The 20,719-nt window shown below is 58.3% G+C and overlaps 6 protein-coding genes across 6 annotated transcripts; 3 read left to right on the plus strand and 3 right to left on the minus strand.

Annotated features, from left to right (window-relative positions):
- The first annotated feature begins 623 nt into the window (after positions 1 to 623).
- On the plus strand, positions 624 to 7,235 carry F5144DRAFT_622944 (VTC domain-containing protein). The gene is made up of 9 exons (XM_066792122.1): positions 624 to 2,842; positions 3,038 to 3,139; positions 4,172 to 4,363; positions 4,436 to 5,049; positions 5,305 to 5,374; positions 5,445 to 5,483; positions 5,759 to 5,838; positions 5,941 to 6,691; positions 6,759 to 7,235. Exons 1-9 carry the CDS (start codon positions 836 to 838, stop codon positions 6,960 to 6,962), a joined length of 4,059 nt encoding a protein of 1,352 aa, XP_066639568.1. The 5' UTR covers positions 624 to 835; the 3' UTR covers positions 6,963 to 7,235.
- Positions 7,236 to 8,274: 1,039 nt separating this feature from the next.
- On the minus strand, positions 8,275 to 11,483 carry F5144DRAFT_656552 (uncharacterized protein). Its single transcript, XM_066793163.1, has 2 exons — positions 10,527 to 11,483; positions 8,275 to 10,331 (listed from the first exon to the last, which is right to left on the minus strand). Exons 1-2 carry the CDS (start codon positions 10,994 to 10,996, stop codon positions 8,510 to 8,512), a joined length of 2,292 nt encoding a protein of 763 aa, XP_066639569.1. The 5' UTR covers positions 10,997 to 11,483; the 3' UTR covers positions 8,275 to 8,509.
- A 754-nt stretch (positions 11,484 to 12,237) lies between these two features.
- F5144DRAFT_342087 (velvet factor-domain-containing protein) lies at positions 12,238 to 14,474 on the minus strand. Its single transcript, XM_066784238.1, has 3 exons — positions 14,315 to 14,474; positions 13,957 to 14,199; positions 12,238 to 13,900 (listed from the first exon to the last, which is right to left on the minus strand). The coding sequence occupies exons 2-3, from the start codon at positions 14,132 to 14,134 to the stop codon at positions 12,384 to 12,386; spliced, it is 1,695 nt and encodes a 564-aa protein (XP_066639570.1). The 5' UTR covers positions 14,135 to 14,199; positions 14,315 to 14,474; the 3' UTR covers positions 12,238 to 12,383.
- Positions 14,475 to 15,531: 1,057 nt separating this feature from the next.
- On the plus strand, positions 15,532 to 16,724 carry F5144DRAFT_581615 (uncharacterized protein). Its single transcript, XM_066789440.1, has one exon. The coding sequence runs from the start codon at positions 15,684 to 15,686 to the stop codon at positions 16,362 to 16,364; it is 681 nt and encodes a 226-aa protein (XP_066639571.1). The 5' UTR covers positions 15,532 to 15,683; the 3' UTR covers positions 16,365 to 16,724.
- Positions 16,681 to 18,033, plus strand: F5144DRAFT_581616 (uncharacterized protein). Its single transcript, XM_066789441.1, has 2 exons — positions 16,681 to 16,915; positions 17,024 to 18,033. The coding sequence occupies exons 1-2, from the start codon at positions 16,848 to 16,850 to the stop codon at positions 17,748 to 17,750; spliced, it is 795 nt and encodes a 264-aa protein (XP_066639572.1). The 5' UTR covers positions 16,681 to 16,847; the 3' UTR covers positions 17,751 to 18,033.
- Positions 18,034 to 19,273: 1,240 nt separating this feature from the next.
- On the minus strand, positions 19,274 to 19,950 carry F5144DRAFT_581619 (uncharacterized protein). Its single transcript, XM_066789442.1, has one exon. It carries the CDS (start codon positions 19,728 to 19,730, stop codon positions 19,362 to 19,364), a length of 369 nt encoding a protein of 122 aa, XP_066639573.1. The 5' UTR covers positions 19,731 to 19,950; the 3' UTR covers positions 19,274 to 19,361.
- Positions 19,951 to 20,719: the final 769 nt, after the last annotated feature.

The following is a 20,719-nucleotide window of genomic DNA, read 5'->3' on the forward strand; positions in this document are numbered from 1 at the left end:
TTGGCAAGATGAACAATCTTGACTTCGTGGTTTGACATAGAAAACCACCGCTGCATGACTAGACGCAAGTTCACCAACGTCGTCTCAGAGTATCCCGCTTCGATAACAAGTGTTGGCCAGGCACCTTTGGGAGCTCGCTCAGGCTTTGGGCCACCTCGCCCTTGTTTTTACTTCAGAGTCTAGCCCTTCTGACCGGGTGCCCACCACAGCTGAAAGCTTGTTGCTGGTGTGGGCCCTGTTACGGAGCACGTGGGGACATCGATTGGTCAATGGCAGCGGTGTTCTGGCACCGGGCAGGCAAGCTCAATTGGTACCGTTACAGAGGGTGGTACTTCTGTTTAGTGAACTGATTCAGCATGAGGAGAGCACATGCAAGAGAGATAACCTCCATATGACACACGGCTCTTTATCGAAGCTTGCTTCAATGCTGATTTAATGTTCAAACCATGCGCTTTTCTTGACAAACCTGAGCCCTTGGAAGAGGTTGCAATTGTGTTGTCGTGTCCAGGTCTCCAGCTGCGGGTTCTGCAGGGTGCTGCAGCAACTGCTGTGGGGCACTCGGCAGGGCTCCGAGATCCGTGCCATGCCATGTGTGGGGGGAGGTTGGTGGTGGCAATGACGAGAGTTAGAATGCTAGTTTGCTCTCTTCTTCAGTTTTCTGCTTTTCTACAACTTGACATTGACAACACCCGGCTTGTCAATTGTACGATTAGGGCGGGTTTTGCGCAGGTTTAGGCGGGCATTTTATCTCATTGTTTATCATTATTTTGAATATTCACACCGCCAGCCAATCCACGTTTTTCGCCCACACCGACAGCCCAGAGGCTTCGCGACGATGCGCTTCGGCAAGACCCTCCGATTGTCGGTCTACCCGCCATGGCAGGACAAATACATCGATTATGGGAAACTCAAGAGCCTTCTGCGCGAGAACGAGCCCGATGATGAGGAGACGCCATGGACCGAAGATGACGAGAACCGCTTTTGCGAAGAGATCTTCAACGTCCAGCTCGACAAAGTCGCCGAGTTCCAGGCGGAACAGGTTGAGAGCCTGCGTCGCCGCATCGACAGCGCCTTCGAGAAGCTCAAGGATTTGCCCACGGCCGAGGAGGGCAAGCCGAAGTCGGATACCGACCCGCAGCAGCTCAAGGACTTGGAGGCCGAGCTCGACGCCATCACGAACGAGGTCAAGGAGTTGCAGAAGTATAGTAACCTCAACTACACGGGCTTCCTCAAGATTGTTAAGAAACATGACCGGAAGCGCGGCGACCGCTACAAGATCCGCCCCATGATGATGGTTAGCCTGGCTAAGCGGCCCTTCAACTCGGAGCAAGCCTACTGGCCATTGCTCAACAAGCTGTCCCTCATGTACTTCGCCATCCGCCAGCAGCTCGAGGAGCCTGGAGCGAGCGATGCCTACCCCGTCGACCCCAACAGCCAGCCCGAAACGCACAACGGGGAGAAGTACACGGCGCACAAGTTCTGGGTGCACCCGGACAATCTGCTCGAGGTCAAGACGTACATCCTCCGTCGGCTGCCAGCATTGGTGTACAGCGAGCAGTCCGCCAAGGAGGTAGACGGACAACAGGACCCGACTATCACGTCGGTCTACTTTGACAACCCCAAGTTTGACCTCTACCTGAACAAGGTTGAGCGGAAGACCGAGGCGTCGTCCCTGCGCCTACGCTGGTACGGCCAGCTGAGCTCGCGCCCGGACATCTCCTTCGAACAGAAGATCCAGCACGATAACGGCACCAGCGAGGAGCGCAAGTTCGTAATCAAGGAGAAGTACATCAAACCTTTCTTGGACGGCGAGTACAAGATGGAAAAGTCGGTGCAGAAGATGGAGAGGAAGGGCCAAAAGGTGGAAGACGTCGAGGCGTTCCAATCGACAGCGGATGCCATCCAGGAGTTTGCCCGTGCGAACAAGCTTGAGCCGATGGTAAGGGCCAATTACAAGCGAAACGCCTTCCAGAAGCCGGGCGACGACCGCGTGCGCATATCGATTGACACCGACATTGCCTTCATACGAGAAGACACACTCGACCGCGACCGGCCGTGCCGAGATCCTAAGGAATGGCACCGCGCGGACATTGATAACAGCAACATGACGTACCCCTTCAAAAACATCAACCAGAGCGAGGTATCCCGCTTCCCTTACGCCGTCCTTGAGATCAAGTTGAGGGAAGACAGCCGCGGCAAGCGCCCGGCCTGGATTCAAGACCTGACCGGCTCCCATCTTGTCCACCCCTGCCCACGCTTCTCCAAGTTCGTCCACGGCACCGCTTCGCTCTTTGAGGACTACGTCAACAGTCTTCCCTTCTGGCTCTCCGACCTCGATACCGATATTCGCAAAGACCCGCAGGTCGCCTTCGAAGCGGAAGAGTCCCGCCGCGCCCAGCGCGCCGAAAACGAACAAGTCGTCGGCAGCTTCCTCGGCACCAAGCTCGGCTCCTACAAACCCACCCGTAGCTCGCCCGTCGCCCGATCCTACCTCGCCGACCGGCTCGCAGCCGAAACCCCCGCCCAAACCCCCAAATCAGCCCGCTTCTCCCGGGGCAGCGCCGCGCAAGCCGACGAAGCCGGCGAGCCGAGCACGCCCAACCACGGCAACCAACCCCAAACCGAAGACCAACAACCACCTGAGTCCCAGCCCGGGCGATCGGGCCTCAACTACGGCACGCTCTCCTCCGTCTTCCCGGGCTTCTCGCTCTCCAAGTACTCCCGCGCCAAACAAGCCCGCGAGGCCCGCCAGCGCCAGGGCAGCGCCGCCACCCTTCCCCCGGGCGTCGTCGAGCCGACCGAGTGGATCAAGAACGCGGGCCCGCTGCAGATCGAGCCCAAGGTCTGGCTTGCCAATGAGCGCACCTTCCTCAAGTGGCAGCACATCTGCGTGCTGCTTGGTGGCCTTGCTGTTAGCCTGTACTCGGCGGGTGGTGGTAGCGGGAATGGGCTGGCTCAGGTGATGGGGGTGGTTTTTGTGGGGGTGGCGGTGTTTGCGGGTGCGTGGAGCTATTGGGTGGTGGTGCGGCGCAGGGAGATGATTGTTCAGCGCAGTGGGAAGGACTTTGATTTCTTGCTGGGGCCGTTGGTGGTGAGTGTGGCGTTGGCGGTGGCGTTGGTGGTGAATTTTGTGTTTGCTGTGAGTATCCCCCCTCCCCATCTTGTGTGTCTGACTGTTCTTGGGGTATGAGATGGGGGATGTGCAACGTGCTGACCTGTTTGTTTGTGACAGTACCGGAAGGCTTTCGCCGACGAAGGGTTTGGTGAGGGTGGGGCTGGGATGGGCGCGAAGGCAAGTGTGGTTGCGGAGATGGGAGAGTTGCGCATATGAAGGGGCGGGAGGTTGAGTGTTCCCAGAAGGGGGTTGGTCTGGCGCTATGGTGAATTGGATAGTCTGTAGTATGGCACGGGTGGAGTTGGATATGCTCGTGGGGCTATACCTAGGGGTGTAGGTCACGGGCAAACGGTGTCTCTTCTTTCTCTCAGGGTATCAGTTGTCAGGGGTCGCATGGCTTTCGGTTCATGGTTATACGAGTAGTCCTACACATCAGCATAGCAGAGTGTCATTGTTGGCGATAGCATCACTGGTTGTATGAACAGACTTGGTTGCGTTGAGCTCAGGGTTTCCTTCTATCTGGTGAGGTGGGTAATGGAGACATGAGGGGGTTGGCAGGAGAGGGTTGGTGTGGTATCTCTCGTGGTTTCAGACGTGGGAACGACTTCCCTCCAGGGGACGGAAAGCATCAACAACACCTACTCTCTAACCTAGGGGACGATCCAACCTCGGCCCAACGCCTTTCCTCACAGAGATACTTATGGTATGGTGCGTATGCATTTGATTGGTTGGGTGGGAGAGCTGTTGGTGACGGTGGGGGGGGGGGGGGGGGCATGTGACATAGCGCGCAGCCAACGGGCCATATGCCTGTCCTGGTTGCCTTGTGCCCTATATATTGCCATCCGCGCACCGGACAACCGTCTCCCCTCTTCCTCCTCCTCTCCCTCCTCTCCCTCCCCCTCTTCTTACCTCATCACCCTCCTCTTACTCGCCACCGAACCCCCCGTTGACAGCATGATCGAGACCGTAGCATCCAGCCAGCTCTCCACTGTGGACTTTGGCGGGGAGCACCGCCAGCTCCTCGTCCGCGCCATCGACAGGATCCTCTCCACAGAGCTTGCAGAAGTCACCTACGCACAGATCATCGACGGCCTTCCTACCGGCGATGTCGCTTACGAAGCTATAATCGAACCTTATGGCGCCCACCCCATCGACCACGCCCATGATCAGTTGTGCCCGGGCATGTTGGACAAGGCGCGGGAGTTTTGTAATGGCTTCCGGTTGGAGATGTTGTCCTTTGATCCGGAGGTGCGTTTTAACATTTAGCCCCCCCTCCCCTCCCCCACGGCTCATACCTGACGGGTACGAACGCAACAACAGCTACTCCACGATTACCGCGCCTGTGCTCCGGGGTCGATGGGGTTCCAGACGTGCTTGATCGAACTGGTTGCCGTTGCCGTCCACCAAATCGCCGCCCTCCTTGTCGAGCGTGACACCAGCGTGCACAAGGACGACGGTATCACCGAATGGGCCCCGCCTGAGTCGGATTCCTTATACTGGACGTGGCACCCCGAGGGACCGCCCCCATCCCTCTTCTATCACAGGTGGTATGTCGATCACGATCAGTATCCCAGGCGTGTCGCCGATATGGTAGGCTATTGGGCCGAAGCGCGCATCCTCGGCGGTGTTGTGCTCTTCGACCGGCGAGACCCAGCAATCACCCCGGACGCCGACCCAGGCGCCATATACTTCCACTCGGACCGGTACAAATTTACCTATCGCATATATCAGCTGCTGCCCGAGCAGCGGCAGGCTTTCCTCGACTTTATGCTGGCCGACGAACCCCCGTCGGAAAGCCCGTTTCCCATCCTAGGTGGCGACAGCAACCGTGTTCGTGTAGATCCAGAGGAGCCGATCTACACGACTGGTATTTACCGCGACTTGTGGGAACGCAAAGAACTGGGCCCGGACGCCGGCGACGCGAGGAGGAGGACGTGCGTGCGGAACAAGCTGGGCTATCCTACCAGGGATGACTTCGTAGCCGCGGGGGGCCGGGCACGCGTTCGGAGACAGATGCTTGAAGGCTATGTGGCGTACTTGTTGTAAGGACGGCTTCCATGTTTGCTACGTAGATAGGGGCTAGGATATGGTAGTGATGCTTTTGCATATACTGTGCTACTGTGCAAGTTGACCTGGGTTCAACGATAACAATGGACTTACCGAGTGGTTGTAAAAATAAATATAGCTAGTGGAACCGAGCCAGAAGACGCCAAGCTGAGCTACGCAATCGGCAAGGCGAACCGAGGGCGATCTGCGATGGTGACATGCCTGCATGCTGAGCCATTGCGGCCGGGGATAAACAGAGCAACAAGCGCTCAGAATGTACAAGTATCTTGAACGCGATAGAGGTCAAGTGCCATCACACTTAGTATAAGTAGCTTGTGCCTGAGTAGGCCGGGCAGATTGGTATAATTAGCGTTTTATTTTATTTTCAAGTAAAATGCTAAGTTGAATTAGGTACTGTCGACTAGTTTATTCGTAAGTTCAAATGCTTAGAAAACAACCGCCTGCGTTCTCGGCCCATCCCAGTAAAAGCAAGCCACAGAAACTCTGAACTGCTTCGACTGAACTTCAACCAGCCCCCCCAAAAACCTCAAGTCGGCAAAATGGAAAATGGATGTTACGGCACAATCTAGAGTCAAGGCGGTGTCGCCAAACACCCCTAGACGAGAATCGGCACAACAGAAAACCGTACAACCTTTGGTGCACTTGATTGCTGGAGCGTGAGTCGTCCCTGCCCAAACCCCTCTCTCCTCAGCACCCAACGCCCCCTCCCCCTCCCAAGCGAGTCATGCATCATCTGATCCACCAGGACCTTTCCATAGGAGCGGAGGCTTGGTCACTTCGATAATAACATCTCCGCTCGACGTCTTGAAAACGAGGCTCCAATCCGACCTTTACCGGCTACACGCGGGGGGAGGGGCGCACCCCTTCCATCCCCAAGCAACACCCGCCGCTACCGGCCTCATCGGCGCACCATTACGGCACATCCGAGAAACAGCCCAAATCTTCGGCTCCATACACCGCACCGAAGGCTGGCGCGCCTTCTTCCGCGGCCTCGGACCCAGTCTCTCGGGAGTCGTCTCCACGACCGCGATCAGGTTTTACGTGTACGGGAACTGCAAGACGCTCGGGGCGCGTCTGCTCAACCGCCAAGAAGATGCCGCCATAGTCCACGCCCAGGCCGCCGTCGCCGCGGGCATCACAACCAACACCCTCACCAACCCCATCTGGCTCATCAAGACAAGGCTGCAGCTCGACGCATCACGGGCACAGGTGGCCGGCGGCGAGGCAGCGAGGATGTACAATGACAGCCTGGACTGCGTGCGGCAGGTCCTACGGCAGGAGGGCGTTCGTGGGTTATACAGGGGCCTCTGTGCGAGTTACCTAGGCACGGCCGAGACGGTCCTGCACCTCGTTACCTACGAGAAGCTCAAGTCGCTCTCCCACGAAGCGCTGGGCGGGGCTGGGACACAGGATGCCACCATCTGGGGCGAGGTCAAGCACTGGCTCAGCAGCAGCGGCGCCGCGGGGGCGGCCAAACTGGTTGCCAGCTTGGCCACATACCCCTACGAGGTACGCCGGCTCCTACCCCAACTCCCACCACATACTCGCAACTAACCAGCTCCGTCCGGTCACTTAGGTCCTAACAACAAGGCTACGACAGCCCATGGAGAACGGCGTGCCCAGGTACGCCGGCCTCGTCCATTGCGTACGCTCGATCGGGGCCGAGGAGGGCTGGTCGGCCTTGTATGGCGGCCTGACGCCGCACCTGATGCGCTCCATACCGGCCTCCATCGTCACCATGAGCGTTTACGAATTCGTCTTGCGGTGGGCTGGCGCATGAGCCAGCCGCATGGTGAAGTGACTTACATACAGGTGTTATGAGACGAAAGGTTGCATCTTCACTCTTATTTATTGGGGTTTGAGATAGGTTGAGGTGGCTGTTCGACAGCCGCGCTCGTGGTAGCATACATGCATACATAGACTAGATTGGGTTAAAGGGGGGGCATTGGGGCATGTGATGGTCCCGGGCAATATCATACATAGAGATGGGCTGGGTAATGTAATGAATGACTTGACGGCGAATCAAACAAGACTAAATTCCACTTTCATCCCAATCCTCACCGACCGCGCTCCTTCCTCGTACCCCATAACCAGCCGCCCACGGTATACATACAGGTTTCCCATCCCACACTGTCACCGACCCCCCCCAATTCGAACCAACACCGGTTGGCTCAACGGCATTGGGGGGGACCCGGTTGGAACGCCAACCGAAAGAGGCCGTGGGTTCGACTCCCCCCTCGCGAAGAAAAAACCCAACGGGGTTTTTCGTAGCCTGCAGCCCTCATCCGACCGGCGGATGGGGTCGGTAGGTGAGCTTTTTGATTTATTATTGTTATTATTATTATTTGGAATTTTCATTGTCATCTCCCAGCTTAGATATGTGATATCACAGAAGTCGTTTTCTTCTTGGAATAATGCCCCCCTAGCTTTCGAAAGACGCACTGCTACCATGACTCTGCCACCCCAACCACCGTTGTATGTCAACAACCGACTCCCGTTCGCGTCACACTCGGAATCATCTCCCCGCTCTGGTCCCCAAGATGTTGTTATAAACAGGTCATAATCATCATTGACAGCTATTCTCGCCACCACTGTTTGGCAACATATATATAATAAGAACCACAACAAGCCACTCTCATCCCCAAGCAGCAACAACACCCTCCTCAAACACCAATCTGTCTGTCTGCAGCCCCAACACGGCCAAGGCCCCCCCTTATCCTAGGGGTAGCCCTTCCAAGGGGCGCTCCAGCACCATAAAAAGCAAGGCCTTGTCGGCCCCCGAAAACAGGTCGTGCATCTAGAAACAGTAACTTGTACATACAGCCCAGTCCCATAACTTTGTTTGTACTGTGCCTCATAACATAAGCCCTGCACCCCGTATGTATTTTCCCATCTCCGCGAAAAATAAAAGGCGCCCTCGTTCCGGAACGTCGTCGTCAAGTCGTCAAAAAAGGTTCGATCATCAAACCGGGCCTAGAAGGGAAAACAAAAGGCGGGCTGAGGAGATCCGGTCGAGGGAAGTGCTCCTAGTCCGTCCGTCTGTCTGTTCCTGGCCCGGCCGGTAGGGAGATAGGTTGGTTGGTTAGATTGTGTGAGAGAGAGAAAAGGAAAATATGACAAAGGAGAATATAATAAACACAGAACACCGCCGCCGCCGAGCCACACCGTCCAGTGATACCGGGCTGGCCGTGGGAAAGACAATTTTGTCGGCTCGTAAATGTTGCCCGATGCCGAGAGAGGGAGAGAGGAAGAAGAGAGGAGAAGAAACGACGGATGGAAGAACTCAAGACAGCCAACCGCCCAAGGCATGGGAGGAGCCAGCCAAGATTACCCCCAAACGGGAATATTCTCGACATCCTCACCAAGCCCCGAATCGCGGTTCATCGGCTTGCCCTTCCCGTCCTCCCCTGCCTCCTCCTTCCCCTCACCCGCGACCACCACCACCGCACCGCTCGCCGCAGCCGCAGCCGCAGCCGCAGCCGGCGGCACCAGAGCGGCCATGGCATCACAGAACTCGCGCGGGATGCGCGGCACGAAGGGGATGCCCTGGTTTGGGTCGGGCACCACGCTCAGCGGCTCGTGCTGCGCGGTTATGGCGCTGCTGCCGGAGGTGTCGCTGCTGCGCAGGCTGCGCGGGTGGTTGGTGCGGAAGGAAGCGGGCGGCGGGGTGATGTTTCTGTGAGGTTTGGGGCTGGCCATAGTGGCGATGGCGGCAACGGCAGCGGGCTGGGCCTGTGTGGCGGCGGCCTGCTCCGGCTCGTCGATCATCATGGCGTCCGGGTCCGCTGCGGTGGGGGCAGTGGTTACTGGCGCTGACGCTCGTACTGGGGAGCGGTTGCGGCGGCTGAGGCCTAGGATGCGCCGGCGGCGGCCGTCTTTGGGCTTGGTTAGTTTGCCGTACCTGGGTGACCTGATGCTGTCCATAGAGACCCTGGTCGACGGCGGGGAGGTGATGCCGCTGAAGACGGAGGAGGTGGGGGAGAGCGGGCCGGGGGCACCGCACGAGGTGGACGGGCGGGCCTTGAGCGTGCCATAGTTGGAGTAGTAGTTGTCTCTAACACCCGTCAACTCCACCGACAGACGCGAGGCTGAGTGGCGCAGCTTCTTGACGAGCTTGCGGGTGACCACCTCAGCGTCAGTGGCAAGGTCCATCGACGCGCCCCGCTTGGTGCCGCGCTGTGGGGAGGACAGGAGGTCAGACTTTTTTTGGGATGAGCCCCTAGGAGGGGGTGCAGGAGGGGCCATGGTTCTCCGTGTGGGCGACGAGAGGGGTGGGGCGGGTGGTTGTTGCGCGGCCATGTGGTCGGCGAAGGACCTGGCCGGCGACGAGGCGGCGGCTCCAGCCTCAGCCATGTGCTCCGAGAAGGATTTCCGGCTCGGTGCTGGCGATGTTTCCGGGATAACCATGCTCTCAGCAAAGGCTTTGCCTGCAGCGCCGCCGGACCGTAAGGGGTGTCGGCCGCCCCGGATGGCATGCGCCTCAAAAAAGCCCGACGCGACGAGGTTCTTGTAACTCTCCATAACCTCCTCTCGGCTGGGGTACGCGGGCCCCGGCGGCGGTGGCGGCGAAGCGACCTTCTCCTTCTCCTCGATGCCCATAAGCCGGGCCTTTTCCTTCTCGCGGTCGATCTTCTTGTCCGCACCACCGCCACCAACAACCGAGTTGACAACCCTCCCGATACTCCCCGACGATTTCGACTTGCTGAGGTTCAGCTTCTCACGAACCCCATCCCACAGCGGGGCGAGGAAGCTCGTCTTCTTGACCACGCCAGTCCTTTGTTGCTGCTGGCCGTTCGCACCACTAGAAGTAGTAGGTGCAGCAATAGAAGCAGCCGAGGAGCGTACCCAACCGGCGGTACTCCGGGGTCTGCGCAGAGCATATCTGCTCGAGGAAGTGCCGACGCCGCCACCTCCTCTCCCGGCCGTAGCAAACCCCCCGCCCCTTGCACGATGCCCATCAACACCACGGCTCCTATACCCCCACTCAAACCCAGGAGCATCCTCATCCTCCCAATCCCCCCCCTCGCCACTTCCACCGCTATCAACAAGCCTCAACGAAGGCTTCTCCACCCTCATGACGCCCGCCACCGTCCTCACCCCACCATCCATTCTGCTCCCCTCCCCCTCCCCCCTTACAATATTCCCCTCACTCTCCCCCCCACTCCCCCTCTCGTTCCCCCCATCCCCACTTCCACTCCCCTCCCCCCTCAAATCCTCATCTTCTACCTCATCCTCCCCCTCCCCCTCCCTCTCCAAAAACCCCCTCGGCGGCGCCGCCGACACCCGATCATTCATCGACCCCTCCACAAACCGACTCAGCCCCGTCGTCACCGCCGCCGAATACCCCCTCGGCGACAGCGGCGGGCGCCCACCACCACCACCACCCCCTGCCCCGCCCACCGCGCTCCCCGCCGAGTACGAATACGCATGCCCACCCGCACCCCCACCCGCACTGCCCCCCCCACTCGCACTCGATGGGTGTGCACTAACAGGGTGTTGGCTAAGCAGCGAATGGCGCTGCTGGGCGTGGCGCAGACGCAGACGGTCGGAGGAGGGGGAGACGGCGCCCGCGCTGAGGGTCATGGCGGCGCTGGTGAGGGCGGCGCTGTGGCGGTGGTGGGTGGGCCATGGGCTGGCGCTGGTGGTAGTGGGTGTGTCTTCTAGAGGGGGGATGTTGTGGGTTTGGATTTGGAGGGGGGGGAGGGAGGTGTGTTTTGTGGGGTGGTGGTGGTGGTTGTGGTGAGGGTTTTGCTGGTGTTGTTGTTGTTGTTGGAGGCGGGTGCGGAAGGAGGTTGAGGCTGGTGAGGAGGCCATGGTGAGTGGCTGGTTTTGGTGGTGGTGTTGGGTTCGGTGGATGGCATGTAAACGATGATGTCGTGGTTTGTTTCCTTCTGGTTGTTTTGTGTATATTGATTTAGGTTGTGTTGCGATTGCAGCTTTCAATACCGCAGTCTGCCAGATTTGCGCGCCGTGCTACCGGCGGTGGCGCGACGATGTGGTCGGTCGGTGGCTTGTTGGTTGTAAATGGCGGATGCGGTTGCGGTTGGCGACTGGGCGCGAGAGCCAGGAATGTTTTGTTTACTTTCCCTGGTCAGCCAGCACCCACCCAGCAACCGAATGACAACGAAACGCCCAGACAAAAACCAGTGCAAATCGTCCCCTTCCCAAAGGAAAAATGCACTAAAAACCAACGCAGTGCAAGGCAATCAATGCACTCGTTTCAAAGTTGTGCAGACGCAAGACAAACAACACAAGACGGGCAAGAGAAAGGGGCAGCGACGCAGTGGACAGTGGGCACCCCGTCTGTTATTGACATTGGCCGCCTCTTAAGATGGCCCGTCCACACCCTGCGTCTGGCCGACCGGGCAACCACCCTCCAATGCCCCAGCGCCTCTTCCCACGCAACGGCCCGCTCGCAGGAGCCAGGAACAGGACGGCCCAATCATGCAGCTCCAAGTCGGATTGACTCCACCAACTGCGCCGCTCTAAACCATGGCGAAGGGGTTCGAGGTTTTCATGAGACGGACTCGAGATTACAAAGTATCATTGTCGGACATGTCGGGCTAGTCACCGTGTGTTCTGGAAACGCATGTGAAAACCTAATATTCATACCAGACCTATTCCAACATAGAAGAACCCAAATCCCAGTTGTTCCTTTCCTTCCTTTGCCCCGCAATAGATCCATCAATCTTCCCTCATCCGGCCAGCGATAGCTCACTTGTGAAGTTGCCCCAAGTACAAAGTATTCCGAGCTCCACGGAGCTTGTCCATGCTGTATAATGTATATGGATTGGGAAAAACAAAATAGAACAAAAAACAAGAGCGACGTCCGTCGTGTATCGAGCGAGCTATCCGCAACGGAAAAAAAGAAAAGAAAATCTGCAGTGAATGTGTGTCGAGTGCGGCCATGGGAATCACCCTATCCCAAAACAAGCGCCAGTGTCAATGCCAAAGCCAAGTTGAAAAGGCAGGCGGCCCCATCCCTGAAATCCTCCTCCTTCGTGCGGTACCCAGAATGGGGCGCGCCAGCAATATGCACCACGAAATCAAAGCCAGCAAGCCAACCCATCGTTGACTCATATAGGCGTTTGGAAAAACGAACAAGACAAGGAAGCGAAGAGAACGAGAAAACTCCCCCAACACCAAAACCCGCGACAGCCAACCCCAACAACGCACGCAACCTTTCGCAATTCCCATACACTTAGTACCGCAACCTGATGCCATCCGCCTCGGTTCCGTCGGCACGTCTGAACGGCATGGACGTAGGGTCGGTGATAATGTCTTCCGACCTCCCCTTGTCCCGCGTGCCGTTCTGGTATCGCCCGTGCTCCGGCTCGGACCAGAACGACTCGTCGTGCGCCCGCTTGGCCCCGGCGTACACGGCCGGCGGCGGCAGGGTCGCCGGGTGAACCGGGCCCTTTCCGGTACTGCTGCTGGTGCTCTGCATAAGCGGCGCGAGCGGCGCGAGCGAGGCGAGAGGGCGCGGGGCGCTGTTGGCCAGAGCCGTCGGGCTCGGCATCGGGAGGCGGTTGTTGTTCTTGCTGTTGCTGTCGATCTGGAGAGGCGGGAGGACCTGCGGCGGCTGCGGGGGTGGCATGTGCGACTGCTGCGGCGTCGGCGGGTAGTAAGGGGGGGGAGGAGGCAGCGGCGGGAGTTGGATGGGGCCAGACGGGCGGTAGTCGTGGTGGATGCTCTCGCGGCGAGGAGCCGGGTTGATCGGGGCGTACCCCGACTGGGAAGGCGTCCGCTCTCTGCTGTGCGGCTTCGGCGCAGGGGGCGGGGGCGGAGGCGGATATGAGGCCTGCATCTGGTAGGGAGCGGCCTGGGTGGGCGGGTACACGGGCGATGCGGGGACCGACGGAGGCTGCGCAAACGGCTGTGGTGGAGCAGCAGGGTACTGCGAGCTAGCGTTCCCACCAAGGAACTGCAGATGGCCACCGGCGGGCGGGTTCTGCGCATACTGCGACGGATAATCCGCCATGGACGGCCGGCGCTGTGGGTCAGCTGAATACGGCGTGCGCTCCGTGCTACCGCTCATCGACCGCGCCCGGGCAGCAAAGTCGTTGTTGCGGTTATCCGGCGTCGCCGTTCTCCTCCTGCGGTTGTACTCCTCCTCGGCGTTGTCGTAGTCTCCAGCACCCTTTCCATCGCGGCGTCTCATCCTCACGTCACGGCGGATACGGACGCGGCATCCCTGCTCGGCCACCACACGGCTGAGCGCGGTGCTCTCGGCCAGACCCGGGAACTTCTTGGCGCTGTAAACGATGAAGTCCTGCGACTTGACCTCCATGCGGAAATCGAACGAGCCTCCCGTGGCGGGGCTGAGGCCGGTGAGAGGCGGCTGGCTTTCGACATCGCGCTCCTTATCCTTGTCCTTGTCCTCCTTGGTCTCCTCGTACAGGTTGAAGGTCAGCTTGTACCGGCCCTCGTGCCTTACCGAGAGATCCGGGAAGAGGAAATAGCCAGCCTCTTCCGGCCGGTCCAGATACGCCATGCCGGAAACGGGCATGCCGGTAAGCACAGGCGGCGTGTTAGCAGAAGACGCCGACCCGCGGGCGTGGGCCATGATGCGAGCATGCTCGAGCGTAGCGAAGAGGAAGAAGTTGGCGTTGTAGACGAAAGTGATGTCCTTCTCCTGCGCCTGGTCCCAGGTCTGCCCTTCATAGATACGCAGCTCCACAACGGGAGGCGGGTCAACAGGGCGACGGTCGGCCGATGCTGCATACACGCCGTCAGATCTCGCATCGCTTGAGACGAATATCGGGTTCACTTACACTTCGGACCAGAACCGCAGGCTCTCGCGCGCTCCGGTTGCTGGATGACCCTCATGCGGTACCATAGCCTGCGGCCGCCCTTGGTCTCTCTGGAGGTGATGGAAGCATCCATGACGTGGCCGCCAGTTTCGAGCGCCGGAACGGCGTGAGCGGCCGAAGCCAGTATCGGTGCGCCCATCTTGGTGAGTATGTGATCCCGATTTAAAACCAAACCACACGGGATTACCCGATCTTGATCAGATACTAAATTCAGTGTCAGCGATGCTGCATCTCAACACGTGGGCAGTGCACGGCTTAATCGTGTCGTCCAAAAGGAGCAAGAGCGTGAAAAATGACAAGATATGCGCGCAGCACTTACACCGTGATGCAGGGAGTTCGCCCGTCACAGCGCAGGCGACTTCGGAAGGCCGAACAAACAATTCACAATCGGCAGCCCCAAAGTCCCGAGTACCACAATGCAAGTAGCGAAATACGTCTCAGTCGTGCAACGTCCCGATTACACGCTGTCGGGTGCGTGATTCGCTTGGCGATTCTGACAAGGTCGCAAAAATCGATAATTGTCGGGGACCGCGTGTCAATACGGTTTAATCAAGCCGGAGTTGGAAGAGACAAGACGACAACTGATCAATCGTTTGTATGACGATCGGATGAAGGTTGGTTGATGGAGAGGGGCGAGTGTGGAGAGGAGGGAGGACCCAGCGGTTCCAGAAACCAGAGTGACGGGAAAGCTGAAAAGCACGGTCGGACCCGACGGGCTGTTATTGGGTGGGTGGCAGGTTGTGGCAGCGTTGCGTGGTTCGTCTCAGCCAGTGGACCGGTTATGGATTTCCTGCCGCTGTCCGATCGTCCGGTACAGTTCGCCGTCGACCTCTGCAACTATTCGTATCCTCTTCGCAACTTGTCGAGAAAGTCGCGCCGCGTTTCTTTCGCGATGTGGAGGCCGAAGAAAGAAGGGAAGGGGTGTCGAAAGTTCGGCACGCAGGATGCAGGAGACGGGGTGAGAGAGAAAAGAACAAACCCGGCCCTGGCTGGGATGTGCAAAGAAAGGCAGGGGATGGAAATGAGGGCGGGCGCAATGTCACAGCACAGCGGGTGCAGGGCAGGGCAGGTGCATCTTGCAGTGGAGGTCGGTCGACCCCCCCCAGTCGCGGTGATCATTCCGCCTGCTGGTTGCGGGGCACCGTCTACGGTAGACAGATTTAACACTGTGTGAGATGGAATGGCAAGAATCGGGTCGATTCGGTCATCTCGTCTCGGTGGCCCAACAAAACCCGGTGGGTGGGCGGCTGGACCAGTGAGTGGTTGAGACGGATTCCCGGCCCAGCGGGAAGGGGACCCAGGCCGTGGAGCAGCACAGTGCAGCACCGCACCGCACGCTTGGGGATAGGCTTCCTTTCCGGGACTAATGCCGTTTTCTCCGCCACTCGGGGTCCTGCAGATGAGCTTCCTGTTGGTCAGTTGAGGCAGGACCCCATATTTCTGATCCAGGGTTCAGGTTCTGCCGCCAGACTCCAGGCCACAGGCCAGACCATGCCCTAAACGGTTTGCGCGAACCATGGATCCCCGACCATGGAGAAATCAAAGACGCTGGGCCGTTTCAATCGCCCCGCCGCAAACCCCCTTGGCGACGAGATCGATCGCTTTTGCGATTGAGCTTTGTCTTCGAAATCCCGTTTGATTGTTGAAAGTTTACCAAAGGCGAAAAAAGAGGAAATCATTTCGGTGAGATGTGTACAGCGAAGACAAAAGCTGACAATGGCCACCCAGTCCAGGACTCGTTAGCGATCCGACACACACAATCCCCCCACCCCTGCCACGCCCCCGACTCTCGGTTGGGTCAAGCCGGGCACATGGACACAGAGTTTGGTTCAATCACACGCCGTCAGTCACGCCCAGCCAGCCACCATTCCGCAAAATCCAACCCGGCCCAGGGGCCCGTCTCAGTGTCTGCCGTGCACGGCTGCAAACACCCGGTTGGCTGCTGGCCGAAGAACGGCCGTGGGATTCTAGGGAGCTTCTGCGCAGTATTAAAACACCTTGGCGGGAAGGCTACGAATAGCTTTCCATCATTTGTCTCTTGCAGAAATCACCGACATGACATGTACAGACGTAACTACCTACTAGTTACTCTGTCTACAAATCTGGATCTGACTGTAAACCGAGTAACGTCATGCGTTGCAGGATGTGTCCTCATTCCTGGTGCCAAGGGCCGCAGAAAGGGAGCTAGCGATTTGGCACGAAATCGGTGTGCAGGAGGAATCGAGAAAGAAGCTCCGAGGTGTGCCGATCGCGTCGCCCTCCCCTCCCCCCAGGTCCTCTCCCGGCATAGCCGGGGCTGTCAACCTTTTCCCGTTAAGCGCCCTGGCGCTGGAATCGATCGAGTTTCTTTGGGTGTGGACTCCCAGTGACTCCCTTGCCTTGAGCAGCAGCGCAGCTGCAACATCTCAAACAAGGTCGGCCGGGATTCCCGGGCCACCTTTTGTGTTCTTAGTCGCACACACAAAGCGGCCAGCGCTCTCAGTGGGCGGGTTTGTTCGTCATGCGCCGAGTAGCGCCGAGGGCGCTTCGTACAGCTTCAGAAGAGTTTTTAGGTCGCATTCCATCCAAGCCGTGGGCATTCTATTATTGGCGACTCTATAAAGAAACCTGAGGTGCTGAAAGAGACGAGAGGGCGGCAGCAGCAGCAGCAGCGGCAGCGGCAGCGGCACAGCCATGCTGGGGCTGAGTTGGGGGAGAGTGGGGGATGTGGGACATAAGCTGGCGCTGCCATCTGGGGATATCCTCAGCTCTGGCGCAGCCACTGGTCTTGAATTCGTGAATCAAACTCAGTTCTGTTGGTTTGAGGCACAAAACGTCGTACCACTACAACCCGAGTGAACACCCACGCCGACATGGGCAGCTCAGAATCAGGTTCCGACAAGGGAGGGCAATCCAAGCGCAAGCGGATGAAGTCGCTCTTGTAAGTAACGACATGTAACCACACACAACTCCAACGCGCCCCTCCCGACGGGATGTCTTGGCGTGGATGCGGCCACATCATAGCAGTAGTTGTTAACCACCCTGCCAGCAAAACGGGCTTCGCGCACGGGAAAGACGAGCTCGTCAAAGGCCGGATCGTGCTCGAGCACTCGCTCGGGCTGGGCCACAAACCCAACATCGTCCCGGCGGCGGAGCCCCGCACCAACCAGCGGCCCCGGACGGTCGAGATCGGGTGGCATCCGGTGGGCGGGACGGCGGGCAAGTGGTTTGCTGAGCGGACCAAGCTCGGGGCGTGGATCACGGAGAACGTGCACAAGTACCCAGACCCGTCGCAGCACTGGGCGGTGCTGGTGGGCGACTACTGCCACGAGCTGTGGATGGACGAGAACCTCGACATCATCTACGTCAACGGGCGGGTGGACGCCGAGCAGTGGCGGACGTTCCGGGTGGGCGAGACGCGGTTCAACGACGAGGCGCTGCGGCAGGCGGGCGAGATGGTCATCTACTCGATGCGGCAGAAGAAGGCCGCCTACAACCTCATCAGCAACAACTGCCAGAATTTTGCGCTGCTGATGCTCGACGCGATCCAGCTCGGGGCGGCGGAGCGGACCGAGTTCGCCACGACGCTCGCCGTGGTGCAGACCGCGACGGGGTCGGGCAAGGTTCGGGATCTGTTCGCCGAGACGCAGCCGAACGAGCAGCAGCAGCAGGCGGCGCTAGAGCAGGCCGACAAGGACAATCCCATTGTGGCGCTGGCAAAGAGGTTGATGGATGAGCATACCAAGAAGCTAGACAGTCACCAGCACGCCCGGTGATGGGCATTCGCCCCTCCGCAGGCACACTCGCACTGTGGCGGAGGAATCCGTGGAATTGGGACGAACAAGCACAGTGCATGGAAGCCCTCCAAGGCTAACTTAACGTAGTAATGTCTTTGATAGATGACAGAGAGAACGGCAGCGATAGTTGAGATTTTAGTTAACTAGCAGACTAGTGAGTTACCTAGTTTAATGACGGAGAATGCCGGCCACCCGGCCCATGAATATCGTTCGACAACAAAGGCCATGACGTGGCTTTTCCCGTCTCCGATAATCGTCGGAGCCCATTGACCATCGACCCGGGGCCATGCCTGTGGGTTCTTTATCTCGCGAGCTCCGGCCAGACCCTGGATGCGGAGGGGAAATGGTCTCGATTCCGGTTCTAAATTCATGGGCGCTTTGTTCACTGTAAGTTCCCGGAAATCTAAGCCCAACTCTCGGCGCCGGAAGCCACGACCGACAACAAGCCGTTTTCATTTCCAAATCCAATCAGTGCCCTTTTTTTTTTGGCGTGCCCCAGCAGCCCAAGTTGCGACTTCCCGCTTTCCTTCAAGGCGGCTTCGTGCCTTCCTGCCCGCGCTTTGACAACACGTTGCCCCCCACCGTGCAGGCAGCCTAGATGCAAGCAAGCACCTAACATGGAAATGCAACCGATGCCAGCAATTAGGTCCCTGAAGGTCCCCTGGTCTGCCACTGAAATGAGTCTTGCAAACAGATAGCCCGCCACCACCAGGCAGGCCACTCCCGGCGCACACCCGATTCAGCCTGAACCACCAAACAATGACTTCCATCTCCATGTTATTCCCATCCCGAGGAGTTGTGCACACCTCATATCCCTCCCGTACAGCCGATAACTTCGATGTCAAGGCCGATTTGCCATCGCAAAAAGCACCGGCAGTTTCCCGCAACGGACCTAGCGTAACGGTTGAGCAGTATCCCATGGGATCGATCGAGACTGCGATTTGATCTCGTCGAAACAAACGTGGCATCGAAACGCACGCACGCAAGCCCATCCATCACACCACGCTTCCATTTCCCCCTTTCTTTTTTCTTGGATGGAGAAAAAGAAAAAATGGTTCTGCATCTTTTCGCCCATTCTGGGGATGCGGGCGCCAACAACCGGAATCTGCATGCTGCATTGCTACCTTGTGGCTGATCTAGCTGCATCACTAATCTAATACGAAGGTGGGGGGCAAGGGGGGGTTGTGTGCTGCTAATGGAGTGTATTTGGTGGTGATGTTGAGGGATGGATGCCCGGGCCCGGAAGCAAATAGTTATTTCGGGGCGACGATGCACCAGAGAGGCTTTCTCAAAAAAACACATGCAGCTGCAGCTACCTCGTAGCCCTGTCGGATCTGTCCCTCGGTGCCCCTCAACGACGCAGAACCACGCCGTGGCCAGACACCCGGCTTGCTTGCGGCGCAGTGTGTGCTGTGTGCCATGTACGAGGTAAACTCGGAGCAGAGTAACACGGCACAGGCACGGGATAATTCTGTGGTTTCGCCCGGTTAGACGCTCCGGCATTACGTGCCGTGCTCGTGCTGTTGCTGTTGCTGCGTTACGACCAGCCGACAAGTCATTCTGACTTGGTCTGGCTATCGTCACGGGTTGCTACTGTGCAGCCCTCCCGCATCTTCGTGAGGGGCCCCAGATCCGATGACATAGTACTCTCCTCCTCCGTAAGCGGAGATATCGCATATCAGTACGGGTATGTGCCAGGGGCCTGGCCGGCCGAGAAGGGTGACCAACGGGCCCCATCCCGTCACATGCCGTCGGCAATGCAAGCGGCCGCGTCTTTTCCCCGGCCAGCGGCATCTTGGAAGCAAGCCTACTCGTGCGCATTCGTGCCGAGGATTCGGATGTGGCTTGCTGTTGCCGTAGTGTCCCGTGTTTCATACAGAGTGCTCTCTTCAATAACCCCCCTGAACCAGGCAAACCGGCACGGAGCAAAGTCTGTAGGCCGAGGATGGCCAGGGACATTTATGAGATGCGTGCTCCCACTCTACCATTTAGGCACCTACGTGGTAATCGACTGCATATCTGTCATGAATCTGCTCACCAAGGCTAGGAGAGAGATAGCTTAGATATCGCCTCTAGTGTAACAGGGCAAGTGACCGGGTCAGTTACAGCCCAGCTTGCAGGTACAGCACCTTGCGGGAGCCACGTTGATTCTCGGCTCCCATAATTATACGCAGTCTACACGTACTATGGCCCTACAGCTCACCGTCCAAACCTTTGCACAGTGAATCTTCCGCCCGACCTCCTCCTCGTCACCAGGGCAGGTAAAAAAGACAAGAAAAACATCGAGAAGATGTACCACCAACACCATAGACACCACATGTCGCTCACCGAGCACCCCCCCCTGCGGGAGATGCGCATGTATGTACCTACACACAGCAGACAGCAGCAGTGTAGCCAGCAACCCAACCAGCCAACGCCGTGATTGCGCCGAAGCGACGGAAAGAAACAGTGCCCAGTGCCCCTTCGTGTCCCATGCCACAAAACAGACAACAATAACAACACCACCTCCCCAGTATGTACATCTAAGTCAGCTAGTCAGTCAGTCACACAACAGCCCCAACAATCCCAAAGACCAGTGGCCTGGGCATGGAGGGAGGGGGGGATCTGGATGGATACCTCGCACGGCATTTACACGACACAAGTAGTTAGCTACCCCCCCCCCCCTCCCCCGAGAACGCCACACCTTGTTTTTGATGCTTGGTCTTGTCGGGTGATACTACCTTGCCTTACTCGGTAGTGGGTGGTGGGGAGGTGGGTGGTATCACCCATCAGCTGCTGTGTTTGTGACGATTTAGGCACCAAAGGGGGGGGGGGGGGGGTCACCGGGCAGAGTTGTGGAGGTCTTTTTTTTTTTTGGCTTTCTTTCGTTCTTTCGTATCCCTGCCTTGCGTTGCTCACTCTCTCCATTCTCTTTCTTGGCCTCGTTGTTGTGTGGAGTGGAAGGGATA

Source organism: Chaetomium tenue (assembly GCF_020726465.1).
Source record: "Chaetomium tenue strain MPI-SDFR-AT-0079 chromosome Unknown F5144scaffold_6, whole genome shotgun sequence".
Classification (NCBI taxonomy): Eukaryota; Fungi; Ascomycota; class Sordariomycetes; order Sordariales; family Chaetomiaceae; genus Chaetomium; species Chaetomium tenue.

Coding starts and splice junctions, on each gene's coding strand:
- F5144DRAFT_622944 (XM_066792122.1), top strand. CDS start 836: ATGCGCTTCGGCAAGACCCTCCGATTGTCGGTCTACCCGCCATGGCAG. Junction 2,843..3,037: donor CGCTGCAGATCGAGCCCAAG/GTCTGGCTTGCC, acceptor CGGCGCAGGGAG/ATGATTGTTCAGCGCAGTGG. Junction 6,692..6,758: donor TGGCCACATACCCCTACGAG/GTACGCCGGCTC, acceptor CCGGTCACTTAG/GTCCTAACAACAAGGCTACG.
- F5144DRAFT_656552 (XM_066793163.1), bottom strand. CDS start 10,996: ATGGCCTCCTCACCAGCCTCAACCTCCTTCCGCACCCGCCTCCAACAA. Junction 10,332..10,526: donor CCGCCGCTGTCGCCGAGGGG/GTATTCGGCGGC, acceptor TGGGGGGGAGAG/TGAGGGGAATATTGTAAGGG.
- F5144DRAFT_342087 (XM_066784238.1), bottom strand. CDS start 14,134: ATGGGCGCACCGATACTGGCTTCGGCCGCTCACGCCGTTCCGGCGCTC. Junction 13,901..13,956: donor CTGCGGTTCTGGTCCGAAGT/GTAAGTGAACCC, acceptor GCGTGTATGCAG/CATCGGCCGACCGTCGCCCT.
- F5144DRAFT_581615 (XM_066789440.1), top strand. CDS start 15,684: ATGTGTACAGCGAAGACAAAAGCTGACAATGGCCACCCAGTCCAGGAC.
- F5144DRAFT_581616 (XM_066789441.1), top strand. CDS start 16,848: ATGGGCAGCTCAGAATCAGGTTCCGACAAGGGAGGGCAATCCAAGCGC. Junction 16,916..17,023: donor AAGCGGATGAAGTCGCTCTT/GTAAGTAACGAC, acceptor CCACCCTGCCAG/CAAAACGGGCTTCGCGCACG.
- F5144DRAFT_581619 (XM_066789442.1), bottom strand. CDS start 19,730: ATGTCCCTGGCCATCCTCGGCCTACAGACTTTGCTCCGTGCCGGTTTG.